This window comes from Motacilla alba, chromosome 3 (genome assembly GCF_015832195.1).
Source record: "Motacilla alba alba isolate MOTALB_02 chromosome 3, Motacilla_alba_V1.0_pri, whole genome shotgun sequence".
Classification (NCBI taxonomy): Eukaryota; Metazoa; Chordata; class Aves; order Passeriformes; family Motacillidae; genus Motacilla; species Motacilla alba.
Window position 1 is genome coordinate 95,010,617 of NC_052018.1, and position 26,125 is coordinate 95,036,741.

General features: G+C 37.9%; 1 protein-coding gene across 5 annotated transcripts in view; it reads right to left on the minus strand.

Annotated features, from left to right (window-relative positions):
- Positions 1-155: 155 nt before the first annotated feature.
- The window catches only part of RAB3GAP2 (RAB3 GTPase activating non-catalytic protein subunit 2), a 44,519-nt gene continuing 18,549 nt past the window's right edge, over positions 156-26,125 (minus strand). For 4 of the 5 annotated variants that reach the window (XM_038133539.1, XM_038133537.1, XM_038133536.1 and 1 more), the window contains 27 exons: positions 24,513-24,611; positions 23,550-23,698; positions 22,536-22,615; positions 22,338-22,427; positions 21,146-21,285; positions 20,304-20,520; positions 19,824-19,967; positions 19,484-19,566; positions 19,105-19,169; positions 18,614-18,704; positions 16,747-16,874; positions 15,842-16,058; positions 13,367-13,464; positions 12,707-12,812; positions 11,612-11,772; positions 9,584-9,800; positions 9,053-9,226; positions 8,832-8,938; positions 7,765-7,831; positions 7,063-7,133; positions 5,685-5,720; positions 5,030-5,104; positions 4,605-4,823; positions 3,419-3,508; positions 3,116-3,334; positions 2,326-2,484; positions 156-2,046 (listed from right to left, as the gene is read on the minus strand). In XM_038133539.1, the coding sequence (XP_037989467.1) occupies positions 1,900-2,046; positions 2,326-2,484; positions 3,116-3,334; positions 3,419-3,508; positions 4,605-4,823; positions 5,030-5,104; positions 5,685-5,720; positions 7,063-7,133; positions 7,765-7,831; positions 8,832-8,938; positions 9,053-9,226; positions 9,584-9,800; positions 11,612-11,772; positions 12,707-12,812; positions 13,367-13,464; positions 15,842-16,058; positions 16,747-16,874; positions 18,614-18,704; positions 19,105-19,169; positions 19,484-19,566; positions 19,824-19,967; positions 20,304-20,520; positions 21,146-21,285; positions 22,338-22,427; positions 22,536-22,615; positions 23,550-23,698; positions 24,513-24,611 (3,449 nt within the window). In that variant the 3' untranslated portion in view covers positions 156-1,899. The remainder of the gene's footprint in view (positions 2,047-2,325; positions 2,485-3,115; positions 3,335-3,418; positions 3,509-4,604; positions 4,824-5,029; positions 5,105-5,684; positions 5,721-7,062; positions 7,134-7,764; positions 7,832-8,831; positions 8,939-9,052; positions 9,227-9,583; positions 9,801-11,611; positions 11,773-12,706; positions 12,813-13,366; positions 13,465-15,841; positions 16,059-16,746; positions 16,875-18,613; positions 18,705-19,104; positions 19,170-19,483; positions 19,567-19,823; positions 19,968-20,303; positions 20,521-21,145; positions 21,286-22,337; positions 22,428-22,535; positions 22,616-23,549; positions 23,699-24,512; positions 24,612-26,125) is intronic. The other variant, XM_038133538.1, reaches the window with a different exon arrangement.

Here is a 26,125-nt window from a genome sequence, read left to right on the forward strand (position 1 = left end):
GTTCACTTCCATTTAAGAGAAAATCTGAACCAGTTCTTGTTTAATTTTTATACTGGCAGCTGGTAGTTCAGCATAACCCCAGAGAACCAGTCCTCTCTACAAAACAGAAGAGAAAATGGTGACCACCATTCCCTAAAAGGAAGGAAAAGACACAATGAAACCTCAAATTTTATTTAATCAATTTACACGAACCCACAGCAAAATAAACACAAAATAGCACTATATACAGAGTATTACTTACAGTACATTACAGATTTGATTGGTGTAGTGTGTCAGCTCTGATAGTATACTCAGTTACAGTAAATTCCTTTACACAGCTGTACCAGGATAGAGGAATGTAATGCAGCTAGGGAACACTCTGCTTTCCTCAGGCTCCATGATTACCAAATCTCAAGCTCACTCATTTCTGCAGAAATGTGAGGTGCTGTCAGGCAAGGTGGTCATGGCACCTGTATAATACTGCCTCTTCCATTTCTCCTTTACAGCTGTTTTAACCTCAGTTATGAAAGTCAGTAGAGAAGTACAGTAGAACATAGAGCAGGGAATTTTACTGTAATTCTGACTGTTCTTTGCTCTGTCTGTAGGAGGTCAAACATTCAGTATCAAAGCAAGAACCCTTCACCAGCTGCCTTGGAGTGCAGTGATGAGGAAGTGGGGGTTGCAGAACAGATGGAGGAGGCTGTGTGGAGCAAGCCACCTGCACTGCCTTTTTGGGGAGGAAGTCAAACCCTTCGATAACAGCAGCACATACTTCATAAAGATAAGACTCAATTCCAAATTCTGTCTCTAGCAAAGCAGAATATTCCAAATGATTCTTACATAAAATGCAGGAGGAGCAGGTTACAAGATGGAGCTGATAATTTCAGCTGACAAAGACAAAAAGTTTACACCAATTTCATTTTTCTTTGCTGGCTTCCTTCAGACAAGTAGTGAACAGGAGTCACCAATGCCAGATAACCATGTTCAACACCATTCCAATAGTGAAGATACTCACTATAGGATTCTCTGTAGGTACCAAAAATAAAGTGTGGGTTTAAGGCTAAAGTACTCAGTACTATCAATCTTCAGTGAAGTTGGATCAACTTTTTAAGCATTTTTGACTACAAGTTAACATGTGCAGAGATTCATAGTATACTACATCTCCTACAGTGATGAGATGGAGGAAAAATCTTACAGTAAGACATTCCTTGACCTACTTAAACTCAGCAGAGCTTAATAATAATGGAGAGAGATGTAAATCAGTCGTAAATCAGTTGTAGCTGAAGCCCAGTACCCCAGAGACAGGACAGGGAGAGCTGGACTAGAAGTCCATACTCGTATGTCTGGAGACTTGGGTTCTCCTTCCCAGGCTGTTCTCCCTTTTGCCTAAGGCCCCAGCACATTTCATCCTACACTGAGTGCAGTTGTCATTGTCACATAAAGCAGTTACAAGGCATGAGCCTAACACCAGCTCAAGCTTCTGAAAAAGCAGCATTGGCTTTATGTGGTAACTTAGAGACTGAAGTTCTTCTTGGGTCTAATTCTAAAGTTGCTTTTGGAAAACAAATCATACATGGAACATTGAAAGTGCAGCAGTTACTGCCAACATGAAATACAGAACTTCACAAGATGTGATTGTGTTGGGAGAGTAAAACTGCTGTCAAATATACCCAATTTAAACAACTGCATAAAGCGCTCAAGTCAGAAATAAATAACAAAGCAGTTCAGATACTGACAAGTGTACTAGAAACTAAACATATTCTTACTAGTGCAGAATTTAAAATATATTCCAATTTAAAATTACCTTCTGAAATTCTGGGATGGGGAGCATTGTTCTTTTTGTTGCTTAACCAGAGCCCTGTGGAATTTTCTTCCCATTAAGTTCAGCTCTGTGTAGGAGCCTGCCCTGCTCTGCAAGCCTCAGGAGGGAATGGCCTCGACAGCCTCGATGAGGTTGAGGGCCAGGCTGTACTGCCCGTGGTTCTCAGGCAGGTGCTCAATCACCTTGCTCACCAGCCTGGCTGTTGTTGCAATTGGCACTTGCACATTCTGGATTTCCTGGGGGTCCTGTGTGAAACAATAAACTCAGCATCTCAGTCATGTCACAGCTAAGCCCTCCAGAACATTTATAAGACCAATTGCTAATGTTTATAAACACAATCAAGCTGATGCTTTGACCCACGAAACTGCTCTACTCTCTCCAAGAAACAGAACTACCATGAGGAAAAATGGGGGCAAAAAATCCTATTTCCATGAGTAAGAAAGGGCCATTCAGATGTAATCTCTGACTTGGTGAACAGAAACCTCAGAAAATCAACCTGTTTTCCAAACTGGAGCTTAACTTACCATAGCTTTGAGCCAAGTGCTCAGTGTTGGAGGAAGCCTGGTGAGGAGTTCCATGCCATCCTTGATCTGTCCATGGAGCAGAGCGAAGGCCAGCCTCTGCCCAGCCAGCATGAGCAGCTGGGATGCCAGCACTTCTTTGTCAGCCACCTGCAGGAAGGCCTGAAAGCAGAGAAACCAAAGGGACTAGAAACAGTTTTAGTGTGAGAGCTCACTTAGCTGGAGGCCTGAACAGGTGTAACAAAATAAAGTTCTTGATAGTAAAAGGACAAACAGTCTTTGAGACTGTTTCTTGTGTTATGTGTTACTGTTACAAAGTACAAGATTAGGAGCTTCAGAGCAGCACTACGTAGAGAATTACTCTGTACTTTATAGAGATTAGCAGGAGCACAAGCTGTCCTACAAGTCCAGCAACATAATCCCCCCTCAAGGAAGGGAAGGGGCTTTTTGTCTTTTTTTTTTCTTTCTGTCCTAAAAGACATTACAAGCAAAAGAAGCCAATTCCTGAAATTATCAAATACAATGAAATTTAAAAGGCCATGCTAATTATACCAGTAGTGTAACTCCCTGTTACATTTCCACTAGTTGCATTACACAGATTCTCACTGGGAAAATGGAAAAATAAAGGAATTACTAGTCCTGAAAAGGTACTTTTATAGTCTCTGACTTTTCAGCCTCGAGATTTTTTGAGCTTGATAAATCTTGCCAAACCTTTCCAGGCATCTTAAGTAAGTGAAAAGTAATTTTAGCAGAATACATGACAGTGTTGTAAAATGTTAAAAGCTGTTCTTACCTCTTCACCAAGATGATCCATCCCATAACTGTACAGTTCACAGACATAATGCCTTCTGACCAAATCCTCAGAGATCTGAAGATACTGAGCCAGGTCCGCAGCCAAAGTTGGCCAATTCTTCCCCTTCTCAAATGGAAAAAAATCCTCTTCTGAGATTTCTCTGTCCTTCTGTGACGAACACACTGTTTGAACCGCTGCATTTACAACTTTGAGCAAGAACTTTGAAGCAAAAATCACAGGTTACCTCAGGAATACCTGTAACTTCAGAAATTTAAGAACTTTCAGTACAGAACTTCTGCCTACCTGCTGTCGTATGGATAACACGTTTGGATCCATATCCCCGCTAGGTAGCAGCTGAATTGATGTTAGGTCTTTGAAAAACGCATTTCTGCCCTAAAATTGAGAAACACAGATAGGTCTCAGGCAATACAACAAATCCACTCTGATCCAATACTAAACAGCCCACTTACTTCTTAAATTTATTTTGTACTGCACCTACTCACAGAGCAAATGGACACCTTGATTAAGTGAAGACAAAAAGAGAATGGCTAATAGTAATAGTTGTATGTAGAAGAATGGAGGCACAGGAATACGATCTGATTTTACTTAAGCCATAATATGCACTTTAAATGACAAAAGGTAGTATAATATTTTCTGCTAACAGATAAACAAAACAAAACAAAACAAAAAAAAACCCAAAACTAATGGAATTTGACCTGTGGTAAAATGCTAAAATCAGACTCAAATGCTTGATAAGAGCTTGCAGACAAAAGCCTACATCAAAAGGAAAGTAATATTCTGCATTTATAAATTTCCAGTAAATCATTTAGGGAAAAAACTGAGCAGTGTTACAGCACTAAATTATTTTCTCCGCAGCAGGAATTAAACCACAGTCTACACCAGTACTTTGTGTTTAAATTCTATTAGAATTGAAGTGTGGTTATGATAGGAGGAGGAAAGCTCAATTTCAGTATCAGGATCAAGCTCTGATTGTAACATACTGCATTTTAAATGCAGTGACTTTTCAAAGTGGTTTGTATGGGTTAAATGAAAAATTGTTCATTCTTTTTGAAATGCTGGGAATTCTGCAATAATCACCAGCAATAATGGATACAACAGTGGCACTAACAACATTTCTGACCTTTAAATACTTATGTTTCCACTGGCCTGGCACTTACCAAAGCAACCAGAAAAACCTGTCATCCAGTGTTCTGACCATGCAGTATTTTCAGGCCACCTAATAAATAAAGAGCTGATCTTCATGCAACTGAGGTCAATACAAATCTTTTATTCATAAGGAAGCTCACCAGGTTTGAGTCTCTGCCTGAATTCTGGTCACAATTTTGTCAATGCACCACAGTGGACTAAAGGGTTTCATAAAATCATGCAGGAACTGTTTGAAGTGCAAAAGCCAGCAAATATCCCAGATACTAAGAGGAAGGGAATATTAATTAAGGCAGTATTTCATTATCTGCTTTCTAAGCTATACCTTGCTGTCAAACAGTGACAGTGGCTTCACACCCTTGAGTGACAGCCTCATGATGGCGTAGAGGATGGTGCAGAGCACGAACTGGTGCTCCACCAGCGGGTAGTGGATGCGCTTCTGCTCCAGGGCCAGCTCCACGATGGACACCGGACCCTCCACCGACACCCAGGCATCCTCAGTGTCCAGCACAGGGGCCTGCATCTCATCACTGCTCATGTCTGCCTGCCAAGCAACACACCAGAGCAGTCATACACTAAAAACCTCCTACACTGGCCTGCTCTGTAGTAAAATTAAAAAGAAAACTTCATGTTGTTTAGAATATCATTAACATTTGTCTGAACTGGACAGAAATTAGTATAATAGTGGTCTTCAAAAATAGATTTTAACCCATCAGTTCCTTACTTTCAATGGGAAAAATAAAAATTTACCTCTAGCAAAGTTTGCAGAAGTTCTGAACAGCAGCCAAGAAAAGCTGTCATTGCTGTGTCACTCATCCCTACATCCTGGTAACAAATAGCAATATTTAAATTCCAACAGTTGGAATTGAAACAGGCTTTCATTAGCTCTTTATGTCTGAGAAGACAGTTGTTGACACAAAATACATAGTTCAGCTCAGTTTCTTAACCTGTTATATTTAAATGTAAACAAATACTTACTGAAGTACAACAAAGAATTAACAGGAGAATTTAGAATAAAGTATGTGTAGCCATTTATTATAGTGTATCTCCAATGAAAACTGAATCAAGTAATGCCACCTAATAAATTTAATTTTCTGATCATATCAGTTGTCTTCCAAAGAAATTTTAACTAATGATTTTATGCATGAAAAATAACAGTAATTTGTCATCTTATGGTCTCAAATCTACCTCTATAACATCTAAAGTTATACTACAGTTCTAATCTGCTTTTTCAGATAAAAATTAATTTATACTACTTAAAATTTGTAACATTTTCTTAGGGCTACATTTTCAAATTTTTAAACTTTCAAAAATAAATCACATTTATTTGATTTTTAATAAAATTATTACATTTAAGGCATTTCTAATTAATTCTTCCCACTCAGACAAAAGTAGTATTACTTGCCCGTCTGCATAATCTGTCCTTTGGAGCTTTTCCAACCTGTTTTTACAAAAAAAAAAAAAAAGGTAAAATGTATCACAACTAAATTTTCATTATGATATCTCTTACCCACAATTTAATCTTTTATTACTATTTTTCCAATATGAAATGAGAAAATGGCTCAATTACAGCTACATGATGCAGCTCATTGCATATCTTGCTTTCAACAAAAGACTTGATACAGATTGTAAAGGAATTAACATCATCAATGCCCATATTTAGTTCATCCTTCTTAAAGCCTAGGATTAGAAATAAGGTCCAAAGGTCCTCATTCAAATCTCAGAGACAGCTAAGAAATTCCCAGGTATTTCTAGAATGCAGAACTAAAGCTGTAACACCAAGCATAATATTAGGAAGAAAGCAGTTAGTTAATAAAAACCTCTCTCTCCTCTCCGGCAGGTGTTAACTCAGGTAGAAGAGTTATGGTGAAGGATTTGCATAAATGCATGCAGGAAAACGGCAAAATGTTTTTTGCAGAAGCAAGGCCTCCTACAACTGTACACAACTGAGCCAATTTGCTGGAAGTAAAGGGGAGGATATTTTCCAGTTCTTAGAGAGCTAAACAAAAAGCAAAGGCAGAAAATGAGAGGAGCAAAGGAGAAGGAAGACAAGACAGGAGAGCAAATTCTTGCAGGTTTTGTGTTGGAGTTTTATTCTTTCTTTTATTCTATTCTTTTCTTCTTAAGTCACTATCCACTTACTAGGAGCACTCTTCCTAAACTGCCTTCCAGTAAACATCCCCACTGCATAGTTAGTTATAAAGCATGAAATAACCTGAAGCTTAGCAGGGACAAAAGATCACTCAAATTCAAAGCAGACAGGCTACACACTAGAACAAAAGCTATTTTACAATAGTAGCAATAGTTAAAAGTGCTCAACAATATCCACAAAATCTTTTGTATTTTGCAGAATAAGAGTTCATGTATATGAAACTTGGACTTGTGGTAGATCCTTGGTAATAACTTAACAGGAAACAGGCACAGGTTTTCTAACAAAATGTTATATATGCACACATAGATAATTTCAAACTGTTTCACAAATATTTCTTATTTAGTAAATACTAGCTAAAAAGCTGCACTTAAGTCTTCAGAACACATCACCCAGTGTTGATCAGCTGCCTCTAGTTAATCATCCAACAGATTTGATATTTTAAAATATGCATTTCATCATCACTTCCAAATGTTAGCTATACAATAAGCCAAATAAAAAGTGGTCATTTGCATAGTTAAATCAAAGATATTCCAAATACTTTTTAAAACAAAACACCAAAATGAAACTGTTTATAAATACTGGTTTCACTTTTCAGTTAGTAACAAAAGCAGTCTCAAGACACTGCACTCACCTTGTCCATAAGATATGTGGCAGAGGAAAGCCTTTTTACTATGAATGTATTCCACATCATCAGAGCAATACCTAGAACAATCACAGATTTGTAAACTCCAGGTGAATAGAAAAGGTATCTTATAAGATGGTTAACAAAACAAGAAGGAATTGTGAATTATCCTCACTGCTTTAGACTTGGAGTTTAGATTTCTCAGGAGGAGACTACACTGGTGATCAAATACAGTCATAAGTACAATTAATAACTAGTTAAAAATATTTTGTTATGCAGACTGGGTTAAACATTTTAAGTACACATCAAGAGAGCACCTTATTTGCATACATAAATAGCCTACAAAAAAGAAAATGGTCATCACCTTCACTGAAACAGTGTATCAAGAACTACATGAATAGTAATTGACTGCAAGTGATGTTCCACTATTTAAATACAACCAAAAATTCATTTCAGAGCAATTTTATTTTAAAATGCTTTTAGTTGAATGCCTCAACTTTATCTAATTAACTTATTTTCACAGTTGTGATGGAAATTCAATTTCACCATGGAAGAGAGAAGTGTGGGTGTCAGCAGAAAGTTCTGAGGTGGTTTGGTGGTTTTAAGACAAAATGGCCATCACTATTATGAACAGCATTCATTTACTTTAGTTAAACATCCAATCTGTTTTACAATTTCAACAAAGATTTTTACTCAGAGCTTTGTACTTACCATGCTGAATGTGAGCATTAATGATGCATCTTAGATGATCTATAGACCTATTGAGAAAACATGCTTCCTTATGGAAAAAAAAAATGAAAGTAAAAGTTAATACATTATTCAAAACTTGCTTTAAATGTAAATTACTAATTCTTAAAGGGCCCAGGAGATTATCTCAAATCTTTTACTTTGACAGTTATAAACTAGTAAGTTATTCTGCCGTTGCAAACTTTTCTTCCAGTATCTGACAAACAAGTGTGCATGGCAAAGTTTGTTTCAGTCATCATGAAGCCAACTGCAATTTCAGGGTTTTTTTAGTGTAAGTACTGTTAACTTATACTCTTTGCTGATAGGCACCTCCACTGACTACAATAATTTTTCAAATACAAAATCCATTTCTGATAGAAAGAGTAATTTTTACTCAATTTTACTATGATGGAGTAAGTTCTTAACAAGTCTCAGGCTAACCTTCTATTCTACATCAAGTGATGTGGCACAACTCTAAGGAGTTCTGATTTAACTTTTAACATCATCTGAACTTAGCACAACATTTTCCCTTACAGAAACTATAGGACAGGAGAGGGAAAAGGAAATTTTTTTTATTTTCTTTCTTATGACAAATGCCAGCAGTGGCCAAGGAATCTGAGAACATACAAGAAGTTCCTCTTTCCTCCCACAAGAGAATGGGTTCTAGTCTAAAAAATTTAGTATTCTGTGAAAAATTTAAGCATATTTACAACAGAGAAAAATATGCCTCTGTTTTGGAGTACTAAAACTGTTTTGTATCTGCAGTACAAATGGCCAAAAACCTTTTTCAAACTGAACCCAGTTTCCTGACTCCCAGTATTGAGAATCTGATTGCTTAGAAATGTACAGTGACATGCCATTCATTCTCAGGACATACTCTCATTTTCTCAATTCAATTTCCACTTGCCACTTACCACAGAAAAATTGCACCTAGTAACTGCTTTCAATGTCCGTCTTATTAATTGATGTTTTGCTGAACTACCAGAAACTTGTGAAGCTCCTTCTATCGAGTTGGTCTTAACCATTATTCCCTGCAAAAGACACTTTCTTACCTCTGGGTCCTTATTCCACTGCACTATACATTCCCAAGAGCAATGTGCATGGAGTACATCCACTTCAAGACTACATGGAAATTGCTGATATGCTACTTGCAGCAGCTCTAGAAATACGAAATCTGAAGTCAGAAGACCTCTTCCCACTAAAATTTCTGCTACTTCACAACAACAGTCTCTGCAGACTTTTATTATTTGAAAAATTCACATTATTTTCTTACCTAGTATTCTTTCCAAGCCTGTAGCTGCTTCTAGTTCCTCAAGAAAGAGATTATTATACATTTCTACAGATTCTTCAGTACTGTCTGTAGTGTTTTTGTACTGGGCCACATTCAGTATAATCGGACTGAAGCCTTGCCTAAAAACCCATTTTGCTACAGCGTCAGCAATACCTCCTAGGTTGAAAAGAAAGGTAAGAGGTAGAGTCAATGTATTGCAGATTATTTATGGTACACAATCTAAGGAAAAGAGACAATATAGGGTTTTTAACTGCTACCTTTAATTACATACAGGTAACTCTATCAATTAAAAAATTTCCTAACCTACTGATCAGAAACTTACAATGCAGTCTTTACAGTAATAGCTTTAAACAATTTTAAAGCACTGTTCTACATGATTTGCATTGCTTTTTAAATTAATAATGGTATCTGGCAAAACAATTTCCAGTGCAGAGTACATCATTAAATAGGTAAGGATGGCTCAGAAATCTATTAGAAAGAAAATCAACAATCTCTCCAAGAAAAAAAATGTACCTTTTCCAGCTTCAAGCAGTTTCTTAACAGACAGTCTGCCCAAAGGCTCAGTCTGGAGTGATGAAACTCTTCTTGTCCTTTTGGTCACTTTGCTGTGCAGTAGTGTTTGAAGTATCAGGCAATCCTCTAACTGTTTCAGCAGAAGTTTCCAATATTCAGTATCAAGGGAGAGTGCTTCCCAGGATTCTGTGTCTGAACTTACAATTATTTGGGAAAACTAACAGAAGATATGAATTGGTTTAGGTCTGTTCATTTTAAACCACCACAATTTTGTTCATAAAAAATGCATAGCATCAAAATTCAAACCTATATCGCAAGAGTTAATGCATTTTAAAGAATAATTTACGTTAAAGTATGCATTAACTATTTTGCAAGGATCAATTAACATCCCACACTGCTCACAAGTTACATACATCCTTACATAAAAGCCTAAAGGAAATAAAAGGACCTGAAGGATCATCTTACAGTCCCATTTTTAAGTTCATATTTAGCTGAAAACTGAGTTAGAATCCCTTAAAATTTAATTTAATTTTAAATCCTCCACTATATACACCTTCCCCAAATATACGATTAATCCACCTATATTTCCATTTTCTATCATATTACAAAAATATAGATAATGTACCCAGAAATGTTGGATCACACCACATGGCAGTTCTGTGCATTATTTTGTTAGTTCTCATGTCTATCAGCAAATGCTCTCCCAGGAAAACCAAGAATCTTTCCAGATTGGTAGGGAAAAAAAGTGGGGGAAGGTACATGATCTATGGAAGGGAAGTTTATGGAAGAAAAATGATTTATTGATTTATGGAAGCGAAATCTTGAAAGAAATAAATCTGTTTGTTTTGGTTTTTTTTAAGCAGAACAAAAAAAGAGACAAAGCAGGCACATAGGTAAAGGACAATATGTTGCAACATAACAACATCTCTATTTTGCAACATTGACAATTCTGATAAATAGAATTGCAATAGTTGAGGTGAGTGTGCAAAAATACTGAAACACTTCCTGTTCTCTAGTTAAAATTTATAAGAGAGACTTCATTAGGGGGCTGGGGCATTTCTCCTATGAAGACAGGCTGAGAGAGTAGGGATCACTCAGCCAGGAAGAGAAAAGGCTCTACGGTGCCCTTACTGCAGCCTTGCAGTACCTAAAAGGGGTCTATGGGAAAAGGACTTTTTACAAGGGCAGGTAGTGACAGGACAAGGGGGAACAGCTTTAAAGACCAATAAGGAGGTTTAGATTGGCTATTAGGAAGAAATTCTTTACTGTGAGGGTGGTAGGCACAGGTTGCCCAGGGAAGTTGTAGATGCCCCTTCCCTAGAGTGTTCAAGGCCAGGATAATGATGCTCTTGAGCAACCTGGCCTAGTGGGAGGTGTCCCTGCTCAGGGCATCAGGAGCTGAAATCAAACCACCTTTAAAGTGCCTTCCAAGCCAAACCATGCTCCAGTTTTATTTACAAGACTGAACACCACCTACACACCACCTAATCTAATTCAGACACATCTGCCTGGTGCTATTTGGAAATGGAATAATGTTTTCCATGTTGAATTGAAACGCTGTATGGAGTTTTACAGCCTTAATCACAACTTGGTAAAGGTATTTACTACCAAGAAAACCAAGCATCCATCATGTTAAGAAGGGATAGTAACATAAGTACTACAAAAATTTAATGGTTACTAAAAAAAAAAATCTCAACTATGTTAAAACCAACCAAAGTTCAGTGGACTTCTCAAATTTACATGGAAAATGTGTAGGCTTGAAGTTCATCAACATAATTTGCTATTGAGAGAGAAACTCAGTGTACAGTTTTCATATTTACATAAGTTTAGTAAATTATCCTGACATATCGTTAATTCATCTCAGCATAATGTTCTTCAAATATGAATGCAAATTTTCAGGCTTGCAGGATGTCAAGCCGGTGTCCAGCTTGGAATGAGGACAAATGATGAGGGTGTTACTGTTACCAGAACAGTTGCAAAGAAGCGATACAGTAACTAGAAGAGAAGGGGAAGTGTGAGATTAGTTACCTTTTTCTCAGTCACGCTGTCGATTATCTCTGCGGTTACAGAGTGTCCCACGTGAGCGGACAGCAGGGCAGCCGCGCTGCTTTCGGACTGAACGCAGGCCGTGCGCATCTGCTGCCACCAGGGGGACACCGACTGCGTGTCCCACGACTCGTCTATAGCGACTGGAGGCAAAGGGAGAGCGGCAAACTCAGCTGGGGTCACTGTGCAGGAGCAACCAACCTCGGAACCAGCACTTGCGCACACAGCTTGTCCCCGAAGAGCAATTTCTGATTACTGTACATGATCATTTTCCAGATATTTAGCACACGGGTTCTTGGATTGCAACTCAAGTTTAAAATAGAATGTGAATTACTTATTCTCAAAACTCATTTGTAGCAAACAGACAATAGATCTGAATCACTAGGTAGCAAACCGGCTGCATGCTTAAAAGATCTAAGGGATGTTGCACTTCACAATGCAGACAGATTCATTTGTGATTTCAAGATGCCACACATACTGAATGCACTCAAGCTGTCTCCCTTCAGGCTACCTTCTATTCAGCAGCATTAATTTACTCAGATAGCAGCAGTAGCTCGTTAATGCTTCCCATTTCAAGTTGATAATGCTGCTCTATGGAGAAGCAGACAATAAGGGAACCTGGCACATATTTATCCACAGCAGTTGTATGTGAGGTACAAGAATCAGCTTTTATTCATATGTACAACATATGTACAACCTACTCCAAATTATGGCAAACTGACATAGAGCTTGTTTTAGAGTTTATAGAGTACTCAAGTTACAAATGCTGCTGAACTAACAGTAAAGTAAAGAATGTCTGAGAGCCAGTCAGCACAAATTAAAGAGATGGGACTAAACATTAAAAAAATGTTAGGAAAGCGAGCTGGACAGCCACATTCCGGTGCCAAATAGGAGTTTGTCAACTTAGTGTAGAGTGAGAGTGAAAACATGGCATGATTAGTTAGTCCATGAACATGCAGCATTAAGTTTTGCTGCATAATTTGTGAGGGGGGAAAACCCAAAGTGATAATAGACTCTAGTCAGAGTAGCAAAATTCTAACAACAGTTCCCTTTGAGTATTTTAAACACACATCTCACCTTTCATTTTGCTCAGAAGTGACAAAATAGTGTGAAGGCAACTGACAGAATCTGGTTTGTCTAGAATATAATTTTCCTTGGAAAGCCATAAATTGAGAAGGAGTGACTGTAAAAAAAGGGAATATGGAATTGAAGCAGTAAAATGAAGCTCTAATATTGCAACACACCTAATGTAAACAGTTTCTCAAACAAGTCTTATGTCACAAAGTAAAAATGTTATATTCGGGAACCATTATATTAACATTGCAAGTTAAAAATATATAGCACAATGCACTCTGTGACAGATATTGAAATTAAATAATACAATCAGTACATTTAATCAGGAAGATATTCTAGAAAATACTTTTTGAAATCTCAACTTCGCAAACATTATGAGTTAATATTATAGTTGAAAATTTAGAACACTTGTCATCCTTAATAAATATTTTAGACATTCTCACTAGAATACCCACATTTTCTACTAGAATATCTTCTTTTTTTTCTTTGATATTGCTTAACTGGGAAATACAAATATGAGTAACTAAAGAACTGAATATGGGGTATTTGAACACAGCCTAAATACAGCAGTAATCCAGAAGTCAACATGCAGAAATTTTCCTTTCAATGTTTTGTTTTCAAAATACTAAATCAAAGTTTTGAAGCATGTAATAAACATCTTACCAACAAGGTTTGTGGGCTAAAACCTGCTGATTCCAGTGCTTGGCACATTTCCTCTGTGGAACTCTCCCCACACAAACACTTCCAGAAGAAAAAGCTGCCTGAAGCAAGAATTAGCTGACATTATGGACATTATCTAAAACCACAATCCCTCTCCTTACCCTTGGACAAGAGGTAATCTATTGATCAGGTCCCAGTGAGTGCAATACAAAAAAACAGGTTACATTCGGGATCAACTGGTGCTCACCTGCCTGCCAGCTTAAACCACAACAGTCTTTTTTGATGTCCAACAAGGGACACAGAGGGTTGGGATAAAAACAGATCTGACCAGAGCATGTTAAAACAAACTTGGCATAACCATTGATTACACTACTTTATTAGTCAGTGGTCACAATACTGACAGATTTGTTGCCAGTGCAATGTGAAGTGTAAATTGCTGTAAACATTCTCTGTTGTGCTCTATCACCCCTGGGGGTTTGGTCTGGGTTATCAGGTACTGTGTAATGTTGGCTCATGGCATGATAAGATTTCTGTCGTGACACTGAGCTGCCTTCGGCCACCAGCTCTGGCCCTCAGGTGCCATGCAGTGGGAACGATTCGCAATTACACCTTTGCTCCTCCAAGGGCCCATCCAGAGGGAAATGCCTTCATCCACCTCCCCCTTCTCCAGCTGAATTACTATATTCTGCTCAACACTGCTCGGTATAGTCAGAGAGAAGAGGAAGAGGAAGAGGAAGAGGAAGAGGAAGAGGAAGAGGAAGAGGAAGAGGAAGAGGAAGAGGAAGAGGAAGAGGAAGAGGAAGAGGAAGAGGAAGAGGAAGAGGAAGAGGCCTCTGGATCTGATGGCAAAGTGACATGTACTGTGGCTACTCCGAGCCCAGCAACCAGCACGGTGGCTGAGCTACAGAAACAATCTGACACTGAAATCACTAACAACTCTACACAAGAAGAAATACTGGAAGTGAAAGTGAGCTCACTCAGTAAGAGGAACAGGAGAAGGAGGTGGATGAGGCAGGCTACTCCAAAGTAGGGCCAGCATGAGGTGTTCACTACTCAGATAGGAAGAAGAGGAAGAATTTGTAAACAAGGCAGTAATCAAAAAATCTCTATCCCTGAGGGAGCTGCAAGATATCCATGAAGATTTCACCCAAAAATCCAGGTGAGCAGGCTGCCATTCAGCTGTTCTTATGTTGGGATAACAGGACCAGTAGCCTTTCTAGAGAAGAGGGCATTGACAACAGAATTGGAAAAGGAGCACAAATCCTCAGCCTCTAGAGGCAACTCCTTCCAGGCACAAAGGGAAGGAATGCCTTTAAGGAATGCATTACATGTCTCCCAGGCAAGTGGGCTGGTCCAGACTGCACAGAACAGGGTGAAGCCACCCTTTGGAAAAACTGAGAGATGCAATGGGCTTTTAAAGGCTATATGGAATGCAGTGGGTGCTAAGACATTCTAACATTGGGATACAGAGGTAGCTAAGGTCACTTGGTTTGTCAGCACTATGGGATCTGCCAATCAAACTACCCCTCCCCAATCAAAACTCTACTGTACAATAGAAAGGGATAAAAATACACTGGAGAACAGAGTTTACGATGCTCCTGTCTCAGGCAAAAAGCAAACCCATTTGTGGAACTGCTTTTGCTAAAGGACCTGGATGCACTTGGGGAAGTCTGATGTGTACCTCAAGGGGATTTGATTCTGGGTGAGAACACACAATGACTTGAATTGTATGTTAATTGCTATATAATATTGAATGGCATCACTACTATGGATGCTATATGCCGTATCAATGGTATTGCAATAAAAATTACCAAGATTAATGACAATTTAATTTTGATGAATCTGCCAAAGAGGAGTGATGCTATAACATGACAAGCACAGCAGTGATGGAACCAGAACTGGTTTCAGCATGCAACAATCCAACACCACAAACCACTTCTCCTGCCCTAGAAGACTACTATGACAGATGGAGCCGACAGCCATGGACTAAATGAAATTATTGGACATTTTAGAGGGATGTTATTGAAAATTTCAACTCCACAAATTAGGGGTCCTGGTTGCCTCACCTAATGGCCTTGTGCTGTGTCTGGTCAGCTCCCCCCCCCCCCATCTCTGAGGCTAAAGTGAGTCCTCCCATTAACTCAACTCTTAGAGTGCTGTGAACTTGAAAGAAGCAGCAGGGTACAGCTGATCTTTGAAGTCCCAGTTACCAATCCCCAATTTAGTAGTGTTAATAAATGAATGAACAGTGGTTACATGTCTTGAGGGTAACTGTATCCACACATGCAGTTAACTTGTATTCATAGTCATCCACGTAAAAGACTTGTCCTCTAGCTAAAAGTAAGAGTCTAAAAGGAGCAGTTACATACTAGTTCAAGGCAAGACGGGTTGCTAAGGCCTCAAATTAGGGCTAAAATATTTATACCATCTTAGATTAAAATCAGTCTGAGTAATGTAATAGAGCTCAACAGCTCTTACCTAAAGCCACATATTCTCCATCTTCCATATTTTTTACAGTAATCACATCCTTTTCATATTCTAGATATTCTAAGAATATTTTCACAGACAACATGTCGTCATCCTTCTCATCAGTCAACTGAGTGGTAGTTTGAGTATTTTCTTTCTTGTAGTTCTCCAGTAAAGTTTTAAGCCTATGCAAATCTTTTTCTTCAATACGAAGCAGTTTAGCCAAGTCCTTAAAAGCAAAAGCAAAAAAAGTCTCATCTTAAAAGACTTATATAAGCAGATGGTTTTCAAAACATAGTAAAAATGAAAAAAAGTGAGAAGAGTCAAAAATACTCTATTTCAAACATTTAAAACATCTTTGAGAAGGGCCAAAATAATCTCCAAATCAGTTATTCACATTGCTCAAATGAAGAGCTTGTCTAGCTTCCTTTTTAAGGACCAGAACAGATGCATTTCCCATTTTTAGATTCTGCCCATAGCACAACAATCGTCCATCAAGTAAAAAGCCTATAAAATACCAGCATGGTTTTGTAAACATACAAGCAGCTTTACAAATTATAGCAAAAGCAAGCCAAATGATGCAAGCATCAAAATTTTTAACTTCTATAGGTCTCAAAATATCCCTCTAAAACCAAAGTGAAGAACACACTACGTACTTTGAATAAAGAACTGAAAACAGGAGACTGTGGTTTTATTTTCACTTGTATCTCAACTTGTGTCTCCTAAAGAATATTAGGTAGATGAACTACCAGACACTTGTATGAGGCTGGAGGGAAGGTATTACAAGTAATTATCTCATTTAAAGCTGCAGCACAAAAAGGGGTAACTTACTTACCTTATCTGAGGCTTTGAAAACGTATTCTTCTGCTTAAATCATCACTTGATTTAAAGGACAACTGAATTTTCAATTTACTCACATTATCTGAAGGTGAAGTCTCTTTCTGAATGCTCTGGGAATTTAGTTTGCTAACCAGTTCAAAAAGATGCAACAGCTTTAACTTGTTTGCACAGAACTGCAGCAGTCCTTCGTCCACACACTCCAGCTCTGAGGAGAAATAAAACTGCACTTGAACTTGAACATGTAGCCTGAAATAGTGAAACACACACACACAGAACTGGAGGATTTCTGAAGCTCACTGTGATTTTTGATGCATTGCTGTTTGCAATCACTACATTCAATTCAGAGCAGCATAAAATAAGCATTATTTTTACAAAAGGTATTAAAGAAAGCTATGAAGCTTGCTTTAAAACTGGAGGTTGACAAAGTGAAACTGAACAGAAACAAATCAATTGTCTACTCCTGGTTTAAGACCAAACCCCAGACTGTCAAAAACTGAAATACAGTTCTGATTTTCTTTCATCAAGAATAACAAACTATATTTTATTCATTCTGACACTTTAAGCATATTCCTCTCATCTGAAGAAGGCTTGATAACTACTGACATGAATTAAGTTTCACCTCAGCAAGACACCGCCTTCTGTATTTTTGCAATCTTAGTCTCAGAAATTTCATGTATCTATTGACATTCAAATTCCAGTAACAAGTAAAGCAAAAACATAGAAAACTAACACCAACATGTCCAAAAAAACCCCTTTTATTTCAACTTATTAGTCTTGAAAGAAAGCTTTCCTGGGAGATCCTAAAATGACCTTTCTATACAACAGATTCCAGTGAATAAATAATTTTCACCTGAAGCTGCTTCTAAACATGATTTTCATTTACAAACCCTTACATACTTTTGATACATTGCCATTAAAATCCTACCAAAAAAAAGAGAAAAACACAGAGTTTGTCACAGAACCACTTGACCTTGAATTCACAACCACAGCATTGACAGAGCCCAGGATCGGCTTCATACTATGTTTTACCTACTAGACAGAAGTGGAGAAATATAACACTAATCTTGTGAAATTAGAAAGCTGGAACATCCGTCAAGTTTGCTGTATATTGTGACTGTGGGGAAATAACGTTATGTATGACAAGAGATTAATGATGAAAAATGCAGAAACACACAGACCTTCGGAAATATACTACTCTGTCAACCTCTCTTCAGAATTAAAAGTCACATTTCTGTTTTCCTTCGGATGTTTTAGAAGTTCTAACAGAAATGGATAATACTATTGATTTAGAATGAGGTAGAGAATTTAGGTAGAGAACTGCATGTGTGAAGGTCTCAATCTCCTCTATGTACTTCAAGAAAACCATAAAAAGCAACTACCACTGATAGAAATGAAGGAGAGATTTCTTTGATTTCCCGCAACAAGATCTTGAATTGGCAATGGCATTTCCTGACATAAGCTCTGAAATCTCTACCAAAAAAAAGATACTAGATGTGGTCACAGCTCAGATTCTCTGTGATAATGCTTTTGTGCTTCAAGTACGTCAAAATTCACAGGTCATGCCACATCTTCACTTCCTTCTTTGGAGAGAGGATAAATTAAATTACAGGTAAAAGCCTATGAACCTTTTTTCTAAAGGATACTTTTACAGGACACAAGTACCCAGACCAGTTTTGTTGAGTTTGTTTTGTTGGTTTTTTTAAAAAATATAATCACAAGTTACTAGGCACCCAGCAAGCTTAGCCAAACATACTTACCAGAAAGCTATTGTAGTCTGTATTAAATAAAGACATAGAAAAGCAACATCCTGTGATATCTAGCATCAAAACTAAGCAGACCAAGCCTGGTCTCCCTGTGGAACAGAACATTTCTACATATAATAGTAATAGTCTGCAGACAAAGTGCAAATACCTCTCTATATTTGTAAAATAAACATCCACCTACCCTGTTTTTTTAAATTATCCATTAATGTCTGAGTGATGTTTGTGAGAGATGAAAGTGGCACAAGCTCGCTTGTCAATATACTTTCCAAAGCCTGTAAAGAAGATTTTCAAGAGAATTAAACATTTACTTAATCTCATTGTAAAAACATTCAAGTTAAGCCAACAACAGCACAACTTTGACCATGATTTTTCATTGTGTATTTCACCTTCACATATACTTGTGACATAATTTGTTCCTACAGAAAGGTCTTCTCTCTTTTTATTATTCACAGACAATGCCTTGGGAAAGTCACAAGTCAAAGTTAACTCTAGTCAATATGTTGTAAAAAAACTACCCAGAAAAAACACACAGAAACCCTATTCAGCTCAATTATTTGCTTCAAGCAATTCTAGGGAAGAAAAAAACAACCCAAACAACGTGTTTTGAAATATTTAGCACTCTGATAATGCAGTACTATTTTTCTGATATTAAAGTATACTCTAAATGTTCACCTGTTTTTTTGTAGCAGGATATTTGATATCAAGTATTAATCCCTTTGCTTCTGCTTCAATTAAATCTGCAAACAAAGACAATCACAATTTAAATTCATATTTCTCAAATGCCTTCTGAAGAGCAAGTAAACCTGCACAACAGTTAAGGCGCATGTGGGTTCATGACAAAGATGAAGACACTGTTGCAGAAGCTGCCAAAATAAGCTGAGGAAAATGAAACAAAGTAACAGAAATCCCAACCTACTTAAAGATCACAGCTCAAAGTACATAGGGCTATCACAAGGCACCACAATTGTACTTGTGGTTGCATACTTACAATACAAATAATCCAAGAACTCTATGATAACACAATCTTAAGAAATTATACAAGAGAACCTACCTGGATCTGAGGTTTTAGCTTTGAGTAAAGCATTTAACTTCTTCACTAGATGTATATCTTTTGCTCGTTCACTCTTTTTATCACTGAAGGAAAAGAATTTTTAATTGTATGAGTGAAGAGAACTAAAAGTAATAATTCAATAAAACTGTATTTTTTAAATTATTTATGCTACTTTAAGGTAACATCCCAATAATTAAAATCATGTTAATCCATACAAACCAGTGAGATTTTTACAGAGTACTATTCAGCTTGAAAAGGAACACCAGAATTGCTGTCTCCAACTATTTCCAAAAGCAACAATGAAATTAATTTACTTATTTGGAGCATAAAAAGTTCTTACCTCAGTGATAAATGGAAAGGTACGTGGACAGTTTTTACACTTGCAGAAACTGGATCAACAAGGCAGATCTGGTAAGTCTGGGGCTGCCATCCCTGACTGGTCACATTGTTTAGACCCATTATTTTATAACCAGGATACAACAACCTGAAATTTTAAAAAAATGGCCAAAATTAGCAACCTTCCCTGTCCACAAACAAAATAAAGAGGCAATGAGTTTTATGAAGCTAAGGTTTAAGAACTGCAAAACACCTTGCTCATATTTCATCAAATATGACAATATGACATATTGTCGTATGTCATATAACATATGAAATATGACAATATATCCCCACCTCTAGAACAACAAGTTGCATTCAGTGGAAACACTGGGCAGCACAGGAAGTGCTTGCCAGCACCACTAGCACTTTTACCTGGGCATAGCCATATATCACTTTATTGCAGCAGCACAGCCACCATGCCTACCTGCTACCTGTTTCTTACCTGCAGTATTTCCCCACATTGAAGGCTCCAACCCGAGGTCCTTGCTGCGTGCTCCACACTTCCAGAATGCCTCTTCTTGGAGCATAGATCACAAGGAACTGAGCTACCCTGCTTGGACCCTGTACATTTCCAAAAGGAGATGAGTCCATCTTCTCAGTTTCCCTTTCCTGAAGGTCCTCTACAGTCTGTATCCAACCAACTTCTGCGTCACGGTATCCTTTGTAAGAGAGGATAGAAGGTCACGAGTGTGCAGAAATTAATACAGGATTAGTGCATCAAGCTGTAATCTTAAGATTTCTTTCAAATTGCACAACTCCTGACTCCTGTAAAGAACTCTCGTCCGTTGACTTGGAACAGGGCCCACCAGAGAGTGGCCAAACACAGCCCTTGGCAAAGCTCTGGGGAGGAACAAATTCTTCTGAAGATATTAAAAAAACCCCGAAAAGTCATCAGGTCAGTGCTCAGGACCTTAAACCAATGCAAGACATTGAGGAGTCCCTTGTTATGCAGCCATCATGATGAAGTGAAAATCTAACAAGCTGTATGTCTTCTTACTGATTTTTCAAAGTTTATCCTCCCAGCAGAATTAAAGGGTACTAGAGCTTATCAACAGAAAGAACCTTGAATAGAGCTAAAGCTCTTCCAAAAAAATACAAACCAAACAAACCAAATTTTAACTGTATTCAAGGGATTTGCAAAAATACCCTTATGGACTTAATATTACACTTGACTTTGGTTTGTAATGAAGCAATGTACTAAAATTCTTGGAATTCTAAGTCTGAACGTAAGATGCCCCAGTGTTTTGAAGATTATGATTTGCTATACTAATATCACTACTATACCTTTCCACATGCGAACTGCGAGTCCTCTTGTAACATCCAGCAAAATGACCCTTCCAAATTCATCTGTTACTGCTGCCAAAGTGTTACATGGAGAAAGACATATCCTTTCACCATGGCGCCGGGAGTCAGGAAGTCCAAACCTAAAAAAAAAAAAATACAATGAAGCAAAACCACTAGACACATCCTTTTCTTCAGAAATAGTTAGATTTTCTTCTAAGGATTAAGATTTTTTTTTTAAGGTAACAGAAGGTATGGATAAAATTACAAGCAAATAATGAAAAAAGTTCTTGTTCTGTGTCCTAGGTTGCAATAGAAAGACGTATTCTATTACCATCCTCAAGATCTGCTGAAACCAGGAGGGGCATTGTTTTTTCTTTATCTCCTGTTAATGCACCCATCAATGTCTTGCCTCATGACCCAGAGAGAACTCCTTCCAGGAGCCATTTCTGATAATATTTCCTACCGCATATCTCAGAGAACGATAACAGCCCATTGTGAGATGCTCCGACCAGGGGGGAGGAGCTAAGCATCCCCACCTGGATATAATCTGGGTTTTGGGGCACAACAAGCAGTCTTTCAACTGGATTCCCATAGGAACAGCTGTTTTTTCCACTGGATCTTCAAGAGGAAGACTACACCCTTTCTACAGGATCATTGCTCCAACAGAACCACATCTGCCACTCCAGGAGGACTGCAGCCACCAATCCAACTTGACTGCTACCAACACCCTGACCAACAGGGTCTCAGGTTGTATTCTGACTCTGTCAGTGATTTTCTTCTTTTGTATTACTGCATGTATTTTTTTCTTTTCCCTTTTCCTAATAAATTGTATTTCTGACCTATAGTCTTTCCCTGGTTTTGCTTTCAAACCAGAACATTCTGTTTATCAAGATATATCATAGCTCTGCTTAAGGCCTACTGAAAAAGCAAAGTTCAGAAAGTAGGATAAGTGATTGCTTTGTCACGTAATGACTGTAGAGTAACAATGAACTCATGCACTGGAAGGGAAAGTTGAATAATTATTTGTCCAGAACGATAAACTGAAATGAAACAAAGCTTAAAACAAATGACTGGCAAACTACCATTACTGCTTAAAGTCATGTGTTCATCAATTATACCCCTTTCAGATCATTTAAATAATTAAAAACACAAGATATCCAAAGTAACTGACAGTGAAAAAAACCCAACTTACCTCACTGCCAATGGAGTAGCAGGTTCCACCTTTGGTTTCTGTTTTTGGACAGGTTCTTCTTCATGTTTACTCTTCCAACCAAGCCAGCCACTTGCAACAGAAGAACATAACAAGAATTACACTAATGGTCCTAAATATATTACGCAGCTACAACTAACTAACTAACTAAATAAATTTTAAAAAATTCAATTTTATTACCTGGCAGCATTAAATAATGCTGAAGTCAGTTTGCTTGCAACTGCTAAGGCAACATGAGACAACAGAGGCTGTGAGCTACCCTGAAACACAGGAATAAAGAGTTTAGAAAGTCAATAAATAGTCAGCTGTGAATGACCCTGAAATGAAGCAGCAAAACCTTTAGAAAGCCAAGAAATAGTTCTTACACTGAACTCAACTGCAGGTTAGTTTTTCAGGCCTCCTATGGACTTTCAGCTCAGAAAGCATAGCTTTAAGACTGCAAAATTTAAATTCATTGCCCCCAGAAAAGCCATTCTGACATCTCTACCATTTCAAAATCCTCGGCAAGTCACTGGGTAGCTCAGTATGTTTGTCTGCAACAGAAGTTAAAAAAACCCCTGTGTATCGTCTATCACAAAGAGCTGGCTGGTGTATGGCTTTGGCATCCTTGCAAGTAGCAACGTAAGCAGTTTTTTCACAAACCTGTTGGAAAGCAAGTACAAAAACCAAAATTCCAATTCCAGCATTTACAATTAGCTTTCAATCCTGGTAAGGACAGCATACACATAAGGTCTGAATGTACAGACACAGCTACACTGACAACGTTTTCCTCCCATACGACAGAAGACGATGTAATTATGCTACAGTTAAGCACAAATTGCAATTTTCTCCTACAAGAAATCACTACAATGTACTCAGGCCATATTGAATCAAAGGCTAAAGACCTCCAAATATCTACAAGATGCATGTTTACACAATACCAACATAATTTTTCAAAAACATTAGTTGGTAATAAATTAACAAATGTGAAAAAATTATTTATCAGACTCAATTTAAGATAGAAAAAAAATTTCTCAGTAGCAGGAACCCATGCTAGACACTACTATCACATCCACTCCAAATCACTCCAGTTCCAGAATATCAAAAAGGGGAAATGTCAACATAAAAAGAACATAAGAATACTTCAGAAATACTCATACAAAAAAAAAAGATTAATTATTCAAAGTTTCAGCAAGTCAGCTTTGTAGTACATACCTCCAGGGCAAAAAAGAACCCAGTGAAAGGATTGGCTCCAACAGTAACATATTGGGACATGGCAGGTGGACTGGTTTTTATAGCTGCATTATATCCTCCTATATTGGAGGCAGTCTTCATTTGATCAAAAGGACACAGCGTCATGATGCCTAACAAAAACATTAAAGTGAATGTCTTACACATTCAGAACAGAGGCATGCAATTGCTTTAAAGGCATAAATATATTCCTGCATTCTTGACTGACCAGCCAGCATTCAGGGGGAAGGGCAGAGGAAAAGTTTAACCATAGAAATGCCAAACAACATGGCAGAAATAACCTAATGGACTTGGGCTAATTATAAAGCCCATCTGGTTTGTTCAGAAGAAAAAAAATTCAGCAGAGTTCAGCAGCAAAAATACATGTACCAAACTCACTTCACCTGCCTTCTGACCTCTTAGCTGCTTTTGTAGAAAGGGTTGAAGATAAACTAAGCTTTCTATCCCTCAGATATGCCTCTCTGACAAGAACTGAGGCTTCTGCAAATTCCTGAAGGATAAAAGTCTTTGAGAGTCTATAAGTCAATTTGTCCTTTCTGGAAAGCAACCATCTAAAATTTAAATTTCCTTATGTGCTAGACTCAGGAAAGACCCACACCAGTCTTAACCTGCCTGCCAGACAGTTCTTTCACCTGACAGAAATGGAAATAACTCCATCTGATAACTCCAACTCTGGCCTCTCTCAGCTGTTCCTTACCAAGCAACAAAGAACAATACAGTTACAGCTGTAAGAGGGAAGACTCAGACTAGAAAAGAAAATAAAAAGTATTTTTGATAGCGGTTAATGAGGTCATCCACTATGACAGCCTTCATTCACTATGTACTTCTATCCAACCAGTATCACTAAGCGCTCTCAACCAGAATTTAACTGCACAAAAACATTAATTTCATTTTTTAAAATACTTGAAATTAAACAGAAATGCTTACCTATACTAGCATGGTCAACAATCGTATCCACATCTTGCAAACCCCATTTCTTATAAGCTAATGGTGGAGGTTGAACATTCTCATTGCCAGATGCTGCAGCTGACAAAAGTCGATAAAGCAGAAAAAAATTTCTACTGAGTCAAAGACAAAGGAATAGCAAAACAGAGAGGGAAAAAAACACCTGATGCAATATGAAGGCACAAAATAACCTAGTTTTAAGTTAACATTCATTGGAACATCTGTCAAAATGCCCTTTTGAAATACTTGCCATCATCAAATTAAAACATTTTAGAAAATTAACTGAAGAAAACTGCACGTGATATTCCACCATAAATACATTTTTTACTTGCAGATAGTGTATTTACTAGCTATTATGGTATAATATTCTCTACAATTTTTAAAAGCTACTACAATTGATTTCTGTGGTTTGTGCATGTTTAAGTGGAAACTTCTCCACCTGAGCACTTGCAAAGTCAGAACACTCACCAGATATGTAACCGTGGGAGGTAAGAACAGTGGTAAGACTAAACCAGTGTCACTTTCAAAATATCTATTACCCCAAATACAGATGATCAAGAATGAAGGAAGATACAGCACTCCAGCTGCATATATTGCAGCAAGCTTTGAGTCCTTCCCAACACCATCCTTGTGCCATCTATCACACAGTACTGTCACATAATTCTCCTCTGCCCTCTGGAAATTAAGCTTGTTTCCAAATTAGAGTATGAACAGGCACTGCATTAAAGGAACAGGATCTAAGTCTGCACAATCAAACAAGGTATGAAAAGCTCTTAGACATGAATACAAAGAGCAGAGACCACCACTGCCATCATCCCAGCATTATCACTTCCCATAAAGTCTTTCTTGGGAAGAACATTTCACTGACAGTGACATGCTAAGAAGCACCTCAGCAGTATGCAGTGGCTTAATGCCAGTGGGCAGCTGACCACCACACAGAAGCTCACTCACTCCCTCCTAGTGGGATGGGGAAGAGAGTCAGAAGAGTAAAAGTGAGAACACTTGTGGATTGAGATAAAGACAGCATGCAAATAAAGCAAAATAATAAATTTCTTCACTACTTGACATCAGCAGGCAGGTATTTTGCTACTTCCATGAATGCAGGGCTTTATTACACATAATAGTTGCTGGGGAAGTCAAATGCCATAACTGAAGATTCCCCCTTCCTATTCTTTTCCCAGCTTTTATCTCCAGGAGCATCATGATATGGCATCATGATATGGCACAATCTCTTTGGTCAGCTGGAGTCAGCTGTCCCAGCTGTGTCCCTCCCAATTTCTGGGAACCCCCAGCCTGCACACTGTCAGGGCAGTGTGAAAAACAAAAAAAGCCTTTACACTGAGTAAGCAACTGTTCCACAGCAGCTAGTAACATCAGCATGCTATCAGTGCTGTTTTCATCACAAATACAAAACACAGCCCCCATTCTAGCAACTACAAAACAAATTAACTCTGTCTCAGCCAAAACTAGTGTACAGTATTACGGTGAGCATGTAGAAGACAGTCAATACTACTTGGACAACTTGGGCTCTGGGAACATTTTCTGTAAAGGAAGAGACATCCCTGAATGCAGTAGGTGCCAATGTATCGATTAAC